The sequence below is a fragment of the Amphibalanus amphitrite genome, unplaced genomic scaffold, assembly GCF_019059575.1.
Source record: "Amphibalanus amphitrite isolate SeventyFive unplaced genomic scaffold, NRLGWU_Aamphi_draft 001250F_arrow, whole genome shotgun sequence".
NCBI classification, from domain to species: Eukaryota; Metazoa; Arthropoda; class Thecostraca; order Balanomorpha; family Balanidae; genus Amphibalanus; species Amphibalanus amphitrite.
Genome location: NW_024882743.1, coordinates 148,611 through 165,736, shown reverse-complemented (window position 1 = coordinate 165,736; position 17,126 = coordinate 148,611). Strand labels below are relative to the sequence as shown.

At 52.2% G+C, this 17,126-nt stretch overlaps 1 protein-coding gene across 7 annotated transcripts in view; it reads right to left on the bottom strand.

Moving 5' to 3' along the window:
• Nucleotides 1-5,282: 5,282 nt before the first annotated feature.
• Nucleotides 5,283-17,126, bottom strand: part of LOC122371497 (importin-13-like) — a 31,953-nt gene continuing 20,109 nt past the window's right edge. For 4 of the 7 annotated variants that reach the window (XM_043347869.1, XM_043347871.1, XM_043347870.1 and 1 more), the window contains exons 12-19: nt 15,168-15,349; nt 14,575-14,745; nt 13,879-14,076; nt 12,830-12,967; nt 8,667-8,883; nt 8,241-8,396; nt 6,593-6,767; nt 5,283-6,133 (exon numbers count right to left, since the gene is read on the bottom strand). In XM_043347869.1, the coding sequence (XP_043203804.1) occupies nt 6,010-6,133; nt 6,593-6,767; nt 8,241-8,396; nt 8,667-8,883; nt 12,830-12,967; nt 13,879-14,076; nt 14,575-14,745; nt 15,168-15,349 (1,361 nt within the window). In that variant the 3' untranslated portion in view covers nt 5,283-6,009. The remainder of the gene's footprint in view (nt 6,134-6,592; nt 6,768-8,240; nt 8,397-8,666; nt 8,884-12,829; nt 12,968-13,878; nt 14,077-14,574; nt 14,746-15,167; nt 15,350-17,126) is intronic. The other 3 variants (XM_043347873.1, XM_043347874.1, XM_043347868.1) reach the window with 1 other exon arrangement.

The window sequence follows — 17,126 nt, the reverse complement described above, 5'->3', positions numbered from 1 at the left end:
AGTGTTGTATATCGGGAAGCCCAGTGGACGTGGAGCCCGACATGCACGGCCCAGCTGAACACATTCTGGAATGTGACACATTGTCGTACCTACGCGGTAACAATCCAATAGGCAATAATGTAACCGCTGAGAACAGGTCCGGTGAATCATAAGCCGCAGACCAGACTTGGTCTTACCCGTGCTTATATAACGTGCAGGTCTGGCCATGCGAACATGTGGAAGTATCCACCAATAGACCAGCCCGACAAGTTGAACCTGCACCGCCCGGCTTCCAACTTTTCAATAACGTCACGTAATATTGTAAGGTAAGCATTTCATCGTCAGTGAATGTGTGGCAAGTTCGTACGATATGAAGGGGTCATCCCGGGTACTGCTGCGCAGTATCGGCGGAATGTGATGCCCGACCGACACCGCCGACTTTCCATGAGCGCACGCGACCGGGCCACGTGCTCGCCGTGCCGCCGAGTCGACATTGCGCCATGGCAGAGTCCCGGGCACGTGGTGACCTAACCCCGCGGGCAGTCTCGAGACATCCGGATCGATAGTTGAGACGGATGTGGCCGGCTGTTGGGCGCACATAGTCACAAATATACCCCGGCGCCGTTATATAACCGTGCCGCGGGGAGACCGGACGGCGCCCACTCTGATCCAGAGCGGAACCGCCGCGGAAAGTGAAGCCGACACGCCCTGCAGGGACATCAGCGGACATCACACGGCAGGGCCCGGCCACCGGCGACGGACACTGATCACGTGCGACACCTGAGCGACTCTGAGCGTGAACATCTTACACACACTCTAAAAGATGAGGGACGGGCGACGTCCGGGCGGTATCCGGAGAGTGGTAGTGGGTTCCGACGAGCGGACTTCAGGTTCCTGTTCCATACTAAATAAAGGACGTATAGCCTCATACCAAAATAAGTTCCGTAAAAATATGGTACATTTCTTTCTGACACATGGTTAACAAAACTTTAAACAACATGTTAGCAGGGTCGCTTTCGTTCCTGTCAATGTGATAGACTTGACGAATCTGTTACTTTCTGTTACATTCTGTTACTGTTACATTCTGTTACATTCTGTTACTGTTACATTTTCGCTGACTCATGTAAACGGGGTAAGTGATGGATAATGAACATTGTAAGTATAGTCAGTCTTGAAAGTATCGCGCATCGGTGCGGTGGATCCATCAATTTCGACCGAGGAAAGGTCGCTAAATTTGAGTCACCGAACCAATTGACATCTTTACCATCCCACAGGTCAATTGGGTCGGTGACTCAAATTTAGCAGTCCTCCATTAGTCGCGCTTGAGGATCCACTGCACCGATGCGCGGTACTTTCAAGATTGGCTGTAGGTATATACATACATGCATAATTACATACCTATCTATGTTTTTGCGTATAACCCTCGCCCGTAAACGGTATTTTGCCACATTCGCCCATGCAGGGGCGGGGGGGGTGCGACCCCCCTGGCGTTTGAAAACGGAGCGTCGTAGAGCTTAGCGGAAAAGACCAACGGATGGCTCTCAACGAGATCTCGCGATTGGTGGTATATTTTTTGGTCCTAGGTCAACATTTGACCTACTTATGACCGATCAAAGGTCAAATTTTCGGAAAAATCTAACTTTTTCAGATTTCCGCGCCGATTGCAGCAAAACGGTAAGAGATATCGACTTGAAACCTTCACTATCGTGATCCTTGATCAATTCTCTATCGTTTGGTGTGTATTTCGATGTCATAACTCTAAAAATGATGCGTTGGGAGCATCGGAAGTCTGCAAGGTCATTTGTGCATTGGGTCGCGTCAGGCGTGTGACGTCACTGACCTGACCCTGACCCAAAATGAACTACAAGAAACAACCGACGATGCCTGAAATGGATAGCAAATTCGAATTCAGGGCATCAAAATACCCCGAAAAGGCATACAAGTGCAAGAAGTCATTACAGGTCAACCGAGGTCACTGACCTGACCTTGACCTTTAGCCCGCGAGTTGCTGGGGGGGGGGCGTTAAACGCCCCCACTTTTTTCGCCGGGCCATAGCATAAAAATGGCGCGCCGCAGGCGCGCCAAATTTTAGGTACCTGTAGGGAATTGATTGAAGTTTATTGTGACAAAGTTTCAAAAAAAAATCGGTCGGAAATTTTTTAGATATTGAGGTTTTAGTGACGTCATGATTTCTGAGTTTTCGACCAAAAACGGCATATGTTCAAAAAATCATATAAAATCACAGAATAGACATACAGACATGCCGTGAACGCCATTAGACTGCCAATGCCATGAACAATCAAATGGCTATCTTCGATTATTGATTATCGTTCCGCATTTTCCAAAATCTTGAACTGAATCTTGGCAATTTCTCGTGACTACTTCACGACCATGATACATGTATTTCTTAAATTGAACTTTTTGAGCCAAACACGTACACATATGATAAAATGAATGCCACCATCGTGTTCTACGCCCCAAATTACCCATAAAACATGTGCCACAGGCTGCGAATATCAGTTTTGATTTTCGAGGATATGTGCCTACCTGGTTGACCTGACCTTGACCCTGACCTATGCTTGACTGACCCCTACATGGAGCTGACACTCTTGTAGGCCTTATATGATGGATTGTGCATCGTTTTGACAGAGTTTATGACGAGAGGCGCCCATTGCGAAGTCCTGAAGTCCATGCTACTGAAAGCCCGATTTCAGGTGTTTGACCTGACCTTGACCCGACCTGTGACCTCAAAATTCAACTTTAAAGTACTCATCTGAAGCGTCTCGTCGCGTTCTTTCGTTTGCCGCCTCGTGCGTTTCGCTGCGCCTATTGGTTCTCGAGTTATCGGCTGGGGGCGTTTAACGCCCCCCCCCCCCCCCCCAGCAAACGGTGGGTGGCGAAATACCCCAGCAACTGCCGGGTTAGTAACCTTGAAAAGGTCAACGGACATTGTGCCAATGTCAAATCAGCCAGTTATGATTATAAAACAATCCATCAGTGTGTCAGGTCAGTCGGCATTTTTACCAATGTGAAGCAATCTCCAATTTAGCGTAAATCTGGCCGCAAAAGATGCCCCATAGGGTAGTGGTACTGAAAATTTGAGCAGGCTATCTGAAACGGTTCGGCGTGTAGCTAAGAAAAACCTCCGGGGGGGGGGGGGGGGTTACCACACGTAACACGGTACACCTACAGCAGAAGGTACCGAGGACACGGCCCTACTAAAACTGTGGAAACACGATCGAAAGAATTCTTTTTCGCCCTCGGCCCACTCACGTAATGACCTGTATGTAAGGTATGTACAGTGCATGTAACTATGTACATACGTGTATATACGTGCACATTTAGGGAGCGTGGTATAATACTTGGACATGAATGCTACCTGGCCCGTGATCACAAATTGGAAGTTATCTGCAACAGCAGTTATCTGGAAGTGATTTCCCGCAGTTCCGAATTGCTCATATCGGTGCGTTTCATAGTTATATTCCATTCCAATACATAGATTATAGGTACGGATAGGTGAAAACGGGCTCGATCAATTCGTGTAATTCGGGATCAGGAGGCCCATGGCCATCAGTGGGTCAAAAATAGGATGTCCTGCAAGTTACAAATTATCGACGATTATCGATTTGCCTCCAAAAATACAGGTTTCTTAAAGCGACATTCGAAATTATCTTATTATTATTACTATTTCTTTCGTGTATCTGAAGCCAAGGAAAACCTGCAAGTATGAAGTAGGTACCTGAGCACTCATAAAACATTATGAACAGCGCCATTCATGAACGCGTTTCGCGGAGTGAGACAGCTCTCGCGTGAACACTTGGTAGGCTTTAGCTCGGCACTTTCCGCCCATTGACGGAGTGGTGCCTGGTAGAGCACGTGTCCGGCAGGCCACCATTCACACTTCACAGTCACTGGCTAACGGGGCGCGGAAAGGGCACGGTGGGGATGGGGGCATGATTCATTCTGTCACGAGACGGTGCCGTCACGGCCGTAAACTTCTGCAGAGGCCAGAGATGACTCCCGGACCCAGGGCTGACGTCTGCCCGGGGCCGGGGCCGAGGCGGGGGCGGCTCGTAATCAACAGTGACAGCTCACTGACGTCCGACAGCTGGTGAATCATACCGCCGCGAGCTTAGGTAACCGCGCGCCTCACGCTCATGTCAGGATGAGTGGGCCGCTGTTTACACGGCCGCGCAGCGGAAACGTGCCGCAGATAAGGCGGCGGCCGCGGACGTAATCGCCTTGTTACGCGGCCGGTAAGTTGCATAAGACGGATGTTGAGGCTCACCGGTGGAACTAAGATGGTGAAAATAGGACCGGGAAGGCGGCCACTCACGAGTCGCCCGGACCGGAGTCGAGCTCTCGCCGTGGATAAGGCTCCTTGCGGTCGGCCGTATCTGATGGAGGACCGTTAGGCGTCGACTATGAGAGTCGTTCGCTGCGATGCCATGCTCGCCGCGATGGGAACAGCCTCGGATGAATGATGTCGGCATGCCGGGCGGGCCGCGCAAACGAGGCGCCGTGCGCTGATCTCGGTAAAATTAGCAGACCTGCAGGCCAACGGTTCCTGTGCTTTGCGGCATTACGCTGCATGACAAAGCGGTGGCATTTTTACGCGGAGGAATATCGTGGCCGGGGTATTTTCGGCATCGCAACACCAAAAAGTGGCTTGTTATGAAATATATTTCCCTCGCTAATGCCTTACTGGCGCTCAATTTGTAGGAATAAAAACAAATGTGTTGATTAGTTAATACAATAAAATAGGCATCATTAGTTAAAATAATTAAATAGTTAACAGTCTCATGGATTATCATTTTTTTCCAGACCAACAATAACTGCAGCACACCAAACCCAGCTATGGAAAGCTGCTGCTCAGAGCACCTTGTGATTACAAGGATACAACACTTGAGGTATTCTTTCTGCTCATGGTAGGTATGATTAATCTGATTAGCATCTCTTCACAACACGACTGACGTTGCTGACCACATGTTTGTCAGCAAGATTCCCAACCACACTGTATTCTAAATATAAAACTAACGGCAGATTAAGCCACGTGGCATGATAAGGACGCCCACCAGAGAAGAATAACAGTTCCTTAGTCCGTATGCTCGGCAAGAATACAACTGTGTTGCAGGCTTAGCGGATAATTCAAATCAACAATAGCTTGCAAACGTTTAGTCATATCAAACGGTATGATACGATATTCAATTCATTTCTGGAACACAGAAACGCAAAATTTAGAATGTGCCTTAGAATGTGCGGGAAACATTAAAAGCGCCAGTTTTCAGTACAAAACAGCACAATCACGGGCAGATAGTGTATTTTACAAATCAATGAACGGCGCATCGTCAAATAAAGCGCTAAAACGTACGAAAAGCCACGTGCCGCGCGGCGCGGTGGCGCCGCGCTCCTCTGGCCATTGTAAATAATATCACAGAATACAGCGAGCGGGCCGGCGCGTTCCGCGCACTACAGACAACACGCGGCGTCCCACACCCGGCTATTGCCGCCCGCCGAACACAGGTAACACTTCACAGTCCCCAGACAGGCCCGAGACGCGACATGGGCGACTCCGCCACCGACAGCCTCCGGCGACGAGAGGAGCTGTGCCCGGCACACGAGCCGCGAGGTCTAAAAGCCCATCAGATCGTGAAAGTCGCTCCGTTTGAACGCTACCCTGCAATTACGGACACTATCCTACCACCGAGCGCGACCACTCGGCAGAGGGCGAAGGTAGGAAGTGAGAGGATATAACCTCAGAATGTAACGGCTACCATGCTGCCACAAATCCCGATCAGACACAGGAGTTCATTAAACACCGATCGTTGTTCGTCTATTACTGCGCACTGCCTATACACGATGATTTATATGTGCTCAGTGAAGTAGGTAGTTCAGATCGGTCTGATAACTGCAGCTCTCGCACAGTTTGGCCCGGTTTGGCCTGCTTGTACCTTACCCAGCGATGTTTTGGCTCTTCGCGCCCACCATTCCGTGGGCGCTACGAGGGCGGGTCTCCCACCGCCCGCCGCCTCAGACGGAGGGCGGGTCGCCCGTGTTGAGTGTCGCCGCCGCGTACTCGGACCCGTACAGGCCGCGGCACTGCTGGCTGAATATGGCCACCTTGCCGCGCAGGAAGGTCATGTTGCTGCGGTTGCTGCGCGGCAGAGAACAGACACAGGCGTCAGATACCGGACACAGCATTACGAACATCTCTCAGATCAGCAGACAACATCTCGCCGAGTAGCAGACAACATCTCAGGGATTAGCAGACGAACATCTCATGGATTAACACCGGCACTTTGGACGTCATAGCCACGGTAAGGCAGTCAACGGAATGATAATCCTCACGTGGCTCATAAAAAGAGAATATCAAAGAATTGCCGCGACTGGCTCGCGCAGCAAAAATGGGATTTCGACAAATGTAAAACGAAAACATGACTGACTTCCTGTCGAGGAGACTACAGTTCGAGGGGTGAAATTATGAAACACCAAAAACACGCACAAAAAAACACGCATCCCACATACTGTTTTGGCAATGAATGCTCATACCAGAGGTCAGCACCCCGAGTTAGTTAGCCTGCCTCCCAGCCAGATAAGCCAAATGTCCACTCACTGGAGCACATGTTTCATGAAGATCTTCTTGTCGGCGTCGTTGACTCGTCGGGTGGGGAAGTCATCTTGGGCCAGGACGGCGGTCAGCCAGCGGCTCAGGTCGCCCGCGTTCGCCCGGTTCATCGCCAGGAACACGTCAGCCGTGTGGTCGACACAGTCCCGGGGTACGGCGCCGCCTGCCGACCGCGGGGTCAGACGGGGTCAGACGGGGGTCGTGTGTGGTCAGAGGGGGTCAGAGGGGTTAGAGGGGTCACATGTGGCCAGATACGCGCTCAGTAGGATAGGACAGCAGAAAGCAGGGGCACAAATGGGGATTAACAGCCATGCGAATTCTAAATAGGCATCGGAAATGTTGAGTCACATCTACTGATTAGTTCAAAAAAAAAAAATCACTTGCACAAAGTAACGTCTTCAACTGTCCAGCATGTAATCTTCCATCGGAATGATGTTTGTCTGCCCCGATGGTTTTAACTGTTGGGAAGGATTGCAGTCGATATCAGTCGCAACTTGCAAAGTCATAATGCTTGGAGCGAAACGGGAAATTGAGATGACCAATTGACTGGATAACGGCGGCACTAGAGTTATCAGATCACTGAAATACAGCTGCATGACCATGACTGTGCAAATACGTAACACCCGCCCAACGATCGTGCAAGAATATGCTTCCTATACGTTTCTTAACGAGAGACTTACTCAAACTTCGGACAAACAATTACATAACGCTTTTCCACCCTCCTTTGTCGCAACGGGCGGTCTCCCGGCACCGAAAGATCCGGATCTTTTCCAGTTTCGCTGGCGAACGGCTCAGTAATCCAATAGCAGTAAATTACGCCGTTGGCGCTCCAAGGTTTCCAATTACTGACGCGTAGGCGATGTTGCCAAACTAATATCCTCGAATAGAGGCATTATTATACGTTCTCCGGGATAACCTAACCAGCGCATAGTTCCAATGAATCGTGGCGTCATTTCTTCGGCACAAAGCTGGTTGGTGTTCAGGCAAGTTCGGTTAAAACAATACTAATTTTTAATATCTAGATAATATCATGCAACATGACATCCCTGAGGCAATAAATCCCAACTTAATCCTGGGATACCGTAAAGGGGCTAAACGACGGAATAAGATGACTCAAAACTAACACGCAATAAACATGGTACTATCTACAGCGACCAGAAATAATGCATTGACAGCGTACTTATACCTGTGATACACTGGAGAAGCACTTCATATAATTGAAAAATAATCAAACTGGTGCTTATTAGTCATACACTTAACCACTTGGCAATATTCTAGTGTTCTTTGTTGCGCCGTGACTAACACACTTCGCTCACGGTATCCAAAGTGTTTGATAGCATCCGGTCATTGGCCCTTCCTGCCTCAATTATGCGATACTAAGTTATCAGCCACCCAGTCTGACCCTCTCCATCCCTCGCCCCGGGCCATCCCCGGTGTCTCGAGTTCGGCTCTATCACGGGCAGCCGGTGTAACAGCCACTCGACACCACCTCAACAGCCCACCCCGTGCGCCCTCCCGTTTGACGGGTCGGACAGCCCTTCCCCAGTGCGCCCTCCCGTCCGCCGGGTGGGACAGCCCCCCTCAGTGCGCCCTCCCGTTAGCCAGGTGGGACAGCCGCCCCCAGTGCGCTCCTCACCGATGGCCGTGAGCAGTTGGTGCACCAGCTGAGCACCGATCGTGCCCAGGTGAGAGGCGAACACCTGGTGCTCGGGCGCCTTGGAGATGAGGTGCGCCAGGAACGAGCACGACGAGCACATGACGCGCCGGTCGGGCAGCGTCACACACGCAGAGGCTGTGGGCGCAGACGGGGCAGCGCACAGTGGGTGAGTCGGCTCAGGTCGCCAGGGTTTCTGACTGAGGGATACAGTCTCTGTCTCTGTCAACGAAGTCCCACACATTAGGTAAAAAATGATACAAACCCAGTGAAAAAAACAACAGCGCTTTGATTTTCCACCAATTTTTACTGCCCAAATTATAAAAAAAACTGCCACGCCACGCAATAACTGAAGCTGAGTCTTGCAAGGACGGTCCATAGTTTGGGGACTGGGAGAGCGCGGCTCACCGAGCAGAAGCAGGTCTCCCAGCTGAGTGGGCACGCCGGTCAGGTAGTTGGGTCGCTTCTTCACCAGCTGCGACAGCACCTCCCAGAACTTCACCAGCGACTCGGGGTAGCGGCCCAGGTCAGCGGAGAAGTAGCGGACGCTGCCGGCGCACACCTGGCCAAACACCTGCTGCATCACAGGGCCGAGCGGGCCCTCCAGACGGAACGTCAGCAGCATCTGAGGATAGACAGGGAGAATATCAGTGAGTCCAGAGGGCCCTCCAGACGGAACGTCAGCAGCATCTGAGGGAGAGCGAGGGAGCGAGTCAGGGGACAGAGAGGGAGCGAGTCAGAGGGACGGAGAGGGAGCATAGGTCACCACAGACCGCAGCCAAACCAACGGCAGCTAGCAGGCCCCGACAGGACCCTAAGTACCTATTAATGTTCCATCTCAGACGGCTCGTCCCAGGGCGCACTCGTCCTACATGGCTGTACCCTACCTTCCACCGTCTGCCACCGACCCCAAGAAGAAAGAGCACACCCCGCTCGGCGAGGACGGCCGTGAGTCAGACCCGGCACTCAACTTCCTCGCGCTGCCTCTCTCCGCCACAACAAAAATGAATTACATTCAGCTTCAATAATACCCTGCTTATGTAAAACTGCCTACAGCCGAGTAACTTTCCTGAAGTGCTTACGCTGAATGACATGATGCAATTAGCGTCTTTCCTCTACATTAAGTCAACCTCTCATCTTTTTCAGACGCATGGCAGTGTCCTTACATTTTTCAGTGTCCCGTTTTTCAGACGCACGGCCGAATTGCATGGCACCGAGCGGTTCTTTCCTGGTGTCGCCGGACACAGGTGTAGTTTCCTTGACACGCCGGCAGCCACACCTAGTTACTCATCCGGCGGCGGGCGGCAGCTCGGGCCGCCGGCGAGGCCACGGGGGCGGCCTGGGTCGTCCCCCGGAGCTGTGAGAAACTCGTTACCTTGGCGGCCCGGTACCGCCTTCCACGGGTAATGTCGGCGCCCCGAACACCTGGCCCGGCCAGAGGACAACAGGACACACCGGCGGGGCGGGGCGCTACACCAGAGAGCAGAGGCCCCAAGGAAATCGGACATTGATCGATAAATGTGCGCGGTTCATTACAATCACAGAGCGAATGAACAAATCAATATATAAAATCAAATAATAAACGGATGTTTGGATAGACGAATGAATGAAAGAATGTATGAATGCATTAACAAAGGGGTGAATATTATAATGAACAATCGCACGCACGTAAAATGTGCAATAAACGATCCAGTTCCTCGGAATTACGTTCATTAGCATTAAATGAGCATCACACAAGTCTTTGTTCGCAGATGGTGTCTGGTGACATCCGTGAATTGCACGAGACCACATGCCCCTGACATCCCACAGTATCAGGTGGTTTGTAGTTTGGCCAATAATAGTTGGTGTCTTCATTGACATTTGAGCTGAGGGCTAACCCGTGTTTTAGCTTAAATGCCTCCAACCTAAATCATTTACTGGACCACGTGTGAAGTCATACATACATTCCACACAATATTTTCACATCATTTCAGATGCAGACAAGGAAAGTGTTACAAGGAGCGTGAAGACATTCATTTTGCGCAATATAGGTAAGTTGGGGTTGCGCAATCGGCCGTGATCTGTCAATGGCGCTCATGTTTGCAGTGCGGATTAAAGCATGGCTAGAACTTGGTAGGTAACTTCTTTACCTGAAGGTGCTCCAGCCCAAGGCCGTATATCTCCAGACTCCAACCACTGATGATGTCACGAATGTAAGATCTGTACTACCACATGTATCAACATATATGTAGACTACAGAAAAACAACGGGATGACAGGGGACAGGATGTCAAAAAGCATTCAGACTTTAGCTCGCATATCAACAGCTGGCTACTGTGATAGAAAACATTCTGCGTACTTTTAAACCAGTCTCTGGATCAGTTACGGACAACTGGTAAAAAAAAACTCTGATAACACGGAGCGCAGTGAGCGCGATGACACAGCAGGTTTGTACAAACCAGTGAGGAGAGTACCCACCACAAAACTGCGAACAGCCAGCAGAGTGACTGAAGTGATTACGAGTCCACCTGCATAGCTACAAGTAGCGTGAGTGAGGAAGGGCGGACTCCCTGGAAAACGACAAAGAGCATTCCTTTCTGGTCATTAGAACAATTTCTCCAAATGGCTCGGTCGTGATTCGCGTGCTGTGTTCAGTCTCGCAGCAGACCAGATGACCGCAGAGCGGACATGCGATAAGAACATCAACTGGATATTCCCACGGGATGAGTTAACAGTTGCCTCAAACTCTTCCAGCAGGTAACAAAAAGAACATTCCGCAATGTTGAATCACGTGGCAGACGTGGTTCAGTTACTTTTTCTGTTTGATGCTTGGTGGACTCTTTTATCATGACTCGACCCCGCTAAGTACCAGGTCGGAAAAATTGGGACATCCATCCCGTCCATATGCTATAAGTAATAATTAGCTCAAAGAATGTGACCTCTGACCCCAGAGTGCATGCGCATAGGCCGAATCACAAAGCTACTCAGTCTCTCGTCCCCGTGGCTGTTCCCTCCACATCAATGGGAAATCATGGGACCACAGGTAACAGTAGGTTCCATCTGTTAACTGTGATAGAACCTATTGCTTGTTCTCGGCCCCATTAAAATCAACTTTCGGTTACCCAAAACATTACAAAAAACCTGACCAAGCACGCCTTGTTCCCAGCTGATCAGCGCTCTGGCATGCACCTCGTCTGTCGGGCAGAGCCGGAAATAGCAGACACGTCCGGCCCAGCTCATTATCATATAATTCATTTTTGTCCCTGTGCCGGGGTGTGGGACGGACGGCACATCCTGGAGGCCGTCCACAGCTGGACGTCCGCGCGGCATTAGCCCATCCGGTGACGTGCCGACGACTCGATACAGTACCACCTGGGCGTTGGGTGGGCCGGCGGTCCGGCGGTTTAGCGCCGCCGCTCGGCGACAGCTCAGTGGTGACACGGGCAGCTACCGGTGGCGCGGCGCGGCCCGCACCCCGGGCGGCTACCGGTGGCGCGGCCCGCACCCCGCCCGCCGCCCAGGGCACGGACGGCCCACGGTGGCTGAGCTGTCTGCGGTGACAGCAGCGACGTGTTTCCGCGAGTCGAACAGCACCACCGGCTTCAGGAAGACAGCCGGCGATGTGATTAGCTTATCAGGGTGTCTATCAGTCTAAAACGGGTGGGATTCTTGCACCTGCGACCGCGAAAGCTTCTGGGAGTTGCACACAATCATATTGACTAGCCCGGAACTGCTATGATAATGCACTTAAAACAGATGTCTGGTACGATTGAATAACTTCCGCCAGGCTATGTTCATAGCCAAAGTCGTCACAAAACAACAATAATACACCACGCGAGCGAAAAATGTCCCATATCATGACAGTCACCGCCTGACACGGTAAAAATCACAGCCACGGCCAAACGCCATTGGGACGCGCCACTCGGCAGCTGGCACTGACAGGAAACAGCGCTCATAGTATTATTACTCATGTAGTCAGCAGTTTTCCTGCACCTAAATCTACCAGCAATTATACTTTTCAGCGCATCCCTGCTAATGAATTTCCTTTCAGGGCGTTCATTGAACGTGTAAAAGAAAAACGAGTCGCATGTTCCATTCAAGAAGCATATGCTACTAACCGGAGACGCAATTATTACTTGCATGCACCGTAGCTCAGTTGCGCTTTTTCTGTTTCATGCTTCGGTTCGCAATTCGTTTCTTATATTTTATGGGCGTCATTGTTGTCAGCTGAGCACCATTATACGCATCGCATGAAGCCAATCGACCTGGCGTCGGCGTCTAATTAATACATGTGCTCAGGTACTGAGAAGCCGCATCGATCTCCGAGACTACCACGAAATCCACGTGACCATACACTTTCCATCGTTTTTGAACCCATCTGCTCTTCCTCGTTATATAAGGCGTACCTCCCATTAAAAGTCAGCCCATTCGGGCTAAGCAGCTTATCTCTCCCACCATAAAGCTGATATCTGTACTCACTCGTGCATGGCGTACCACGTGAACACACGAGTTAAAAATACACCACACCTGTGGGCACCGAGTCGCCAGGCGGCAGCCGAGCCTGCACAGAGCGGCCCGCGGCGCGTCCCTCACCTGTCTGACGAGGTCGAGCACCTGCGGGTGCGGCTCCTTCGAGTACAGCGTGCTCAGGATGTTCAGAGACGCGTCCACAAACGGCTCCATGGCGTCGTCCAGGCTGCTCATACTGCGCTGCAGGAAGTGGCAGATGCACTGGCCGGGCGGGAGAGGGGGAGAAAGGTGTCAGACACACAAACTTTAACAAAGCATCGGAAACACACTTGCGTATAAACAGACGGCAATTGGGGATGAAGTGATCCCCCGTGATCCGGAGATGACCATTGACCAGTCACCGGCTGGCTATAATTTGTCTTGTCGCTTCCAGACACGGCATATCGCCAGACAACCACCTGACATCGTCTGATTTCCGGCGACCCGGTACCGGTAGTTTACTCTATAAATTGGTGTGTGAGGTTCAAATGAACCAAGGAACGGGATCCCGGTGTATCCTAAGTGAATTGGAAAACTTCGTGAAATTTGGGACACCCTAGTAAGCACCATCAAATATTGCAAGCTTCAAGGGGTCAATGCCCTGGGGCTGTGACGTCACGCTGGGGATCGTGACGTCAGCCGTGGGGTTGCCAGTCTAGTATGAACTAGACTTCGACCCCCCCTGCGCCGACCCTACACTTCACTTTTAGGTGTTGTTTTTATCCGCTGGGACTGAGAGCGTGAGATGATGCTTTTCGTACTCCAGCGTAGATGGGTAGCCATTCGGCTTCCACGGTTGACAGTGATGACATCAGTCATCTTTTGCAAGCTCGTTAAAGAATTTGGGCTGTACGGGGACTTGTACAGCCCAATTCTTTAACGAGCTTGCAAAAGATGACTGATGTCATCACTGTCAACCGTGGAAGCCGAATGGCTACCCATCTACGCTGGAGTACGAAAAACATCATCTCACCTACACTTCACTTCTGTACCATGTGACCTTTACTGAAGCTCAGTCATACCCTCCGTGAACTCTGCTGAACCCGACCCGTCTGACCTCTGTAGCCCCTGTCCTGTGCTGACACCATCCCGTTTGACCTCTGTGACCTCTGCTGACCCCGCCCGTCCCTCACCTCCGCCATGACCTCGTCCTCTGAGCCGCAATTGGCGAGGAACAGCAGCGACGGCAGCAGCTCGCGCAGCAGCAGCAGCAGCGGCGACGCCAGCTGGCCGCCCGCCGACTGCTCGTCGTCGAACGCCATTGCCGACGCCAGCGAGGCGAACATGTTGACCCGGACCACCAGCAGGCTCTTGCTGCTGATCACCTTCTGCTGCGGTCGGCCAGCGGCCGGAGGGAGACGAGGGGAGGCGTCAGTGGGTATCGGTGGGCCCACGGGCAGGAGATAGGCAGGTGACTGCGTGTTGAGGATCCCCTTGACGATAAATGTCACTTTGAACTCATAACTTCAGATGGTGCATTTGTGTTTGTCAAAGGGAGCGAATGGATACGGTTTGTTAGCAGAGTGCATTTCCAAAACGACTACTAAAAATGACAATTTTCACTGAGGTGGGTGTCGTTTAGGGAAGCCACCTACCGTCCTCTATTAACGGTTACTAATGAAGGAAGTCATGACGCTCACGGAAACTAGACCCTGATCAAAACAAACAACAAGAAGGAATTCGGCAGGTTCGGCAGTAGGAAACAAGAGAAAGCGGTGGGTAAACACCAGCGTGTACCGTCGAGTACACAGGCGCTCACGGTAATCGGCCAGGGTCACCCACCGGTCGAAGCGCGACAACATGCAGGCACCCATTGTCACCAAACTCACAGAGTCTTTTCCATCCACGAGTCGCTTGAACTCCTGGATGAAAGGCCTAATGATGTCGTCCATAACCTTGAGTCGTTCTTCGTGCTCGGTGACAAACCGCAGCAGCGAGCCCACGACGTACATCAGTCGGACACACTCCCGGCCGGAGAGCCGGTCAGCCTGGAGTACCTCCTGGGGACGGGTCAGGTCAGGGTTCAGGTCAGGTCAGGGGTCACACTCCCGGCCCGAGAGCCGGTCCGCCTGGAGCACCTCCTAGGGACGGGGCAGGTCAGGGGTAAGGTCAGAGGTCAGGTCAGGGGTCACACTCCCGGCCCGAGAGCCGGTCGGCCTGGAGTACTTCCTAGGGACGGGGCAGGTCAGAGGTCAGTCACTATATAGCAGGCAAGATGGAGGCATCCCATGATATCCTAGAACACCTGTGGTTCAGACTAGCACGCCAGGCAAACGATAGTCCCGATCTTCTAACAGTGAAAGGCATTCCAATACAAAAATAAAAACATCTTTTAACGCTCCATTCCATTCCCTGACCGCGAATACACCCCTCCTTTCCTTGCCCCCGCTGTGACCCCTCCCTAACAAGGCGCGTCTCTGACCTTGCACGCCGTGAGGACCTGCGCTGCGTGGGGCGCCATAGACGCCGGCGCCTCCTGGCAGATGTCTTTGAGCGCCATGGTAGAGTAGAGCGCCACGTCGGGATCGGTGAGACCGGCGAGCAGCATCGGGATCAGTTTGAACAGGCAGTCCGGGTGGAGGTCCAGGCAGGCGCTGTTCGAGTCTGGAGAACAGAGGGGGGAGGGTGAGACACGTGACAGGCTGTCTGGTACTCTACAGGTTGTGTGTGTACTCGTATGTAGGTCCAGACAGGCGCTGTTCGAGTCTGGAGGTAAGACAAGAGGGGTAAGACAAGTGACAGTCAGGGTGTCGACTGTCGAGCCGACAGTCGCTAACTTTGAGTCGAGACAGCAAAAATCGTGAGCTGTTGATCGCGAAAAAGTGAGAAAAATAGTGAGTACGATGCAGTTGACGACCGGCTGTCACCGCTACAATCATGATAATGTTATTATCGCTAAATGCGGTATGATCATCGGTTTGTGTGATGAGACTGGTGACGCATGGCTGGTGAGATATGTTACTATCACTGCTGAACAAGTTTTGGACTATGGTTATCGCGCAGCCGTAGCCAGTACCTGGAGTATGGTAAAATCATTAGGTGGCCACGGTTGAGTGGATGAAATGTCGACATCTCTGCGCAGTTAGCGCACGGTTGCCGAGCTGCGGTCACCACCGTTGGCCGACTGGTTAGTGAGCTGGTTGGTGAGTCACAGGGCCGGAAGGGGAGCGCACCCATCAATGGCACAAGGCCCATTCAATGGCACCAGTTCGCGTCTAGTTTCCTCGTTTTGTTTGTCGTCGTTTTTACAGCCTTGCAGTCAGTAGGTAGTGCATAATATCGGACAGTTTTATTGCCGAACAATGGTGGCGGGGCAGTGGTGCAACAGAGGTGCCATCAGCCGGGTCAGATCGTGACATGGCCCGGCGCCGGAGACGCCCGTGCCATCGCGCGCCGTCGGCACCTTCGGCGAACGGCTGGGCCGCCGGCAGAGCCGCGCGCGTCCCGGACAATGCCTGGCATCACAGCAACTACCAGGATAACGCTGTGCCGCTCCGTATCGAGGAACTGAGTCACAACCAGTGTTGACTCGCTGCTCACGCAATTAACGCCAACCCGTATCAGGCCGCGACATTACACCACCGAGCTCGGGCGGATAACAATGGTCACCTTCTCGGGGGAGTGGCCGGGCGTTGGGCGTTTTTAGTGTCGCCTCTTCCTGAAGAAGGAAACCATATGACCGCGTCTGACGCTGCTGTGTGAGCGGTGATACAGATGGGCGAGTGAAGTTGGTGTGATGAAGTATGTCGGACAGCGGGTAACGAGGTCGACGCCGCTACACACACACTGGCTAGCTTTGGTCGAAATTTGAGCGGACAAGCCGCAAAAGCTGCTCACAGAGGAGTGACTGCCTCGTTAGTCAATTTGGACCGATGAAGCGGTCAAAGTGTCATACAAAGAATGCTATACCTCAATCCGAGCCGGACTTCAAAATTGTCTAACCAAACCCATCCAGATAATCTATCCCGTCTGTGTGTAGCAGTTACATTTCTTGGCGGGAATTAGGCGACTCTAGCCCCACGTGCGCGCCCGTCTGAAGGTACGAGTAAAAACGCCCTTCCCGGGGCACACGGCCTGTGCCCAGACATTGTTACTCGGTGATTCGCTCGCGTGCGGGGGACCGGTCACAGAGAATGTCGTCCACAATCGGGGGCAGTCTGCTGGCGTGACGGCAGCGGTCGGACAGGTCGGCTGCCGGGCCGACGGGTGTCCACGGGGAACCCCCGCCTGCCCCGACCTGTGGGGGTCACGGGAGGACACCGCAGGGTCACCGGCACACACACAATACCCAGCAGTTCGCAGAGGTAGCGAGGATAAAATCACTAATCAGGGTGCAGGTACAACATGTTAACAACACAAACGAAAAAGTGGGCGGGCGCGA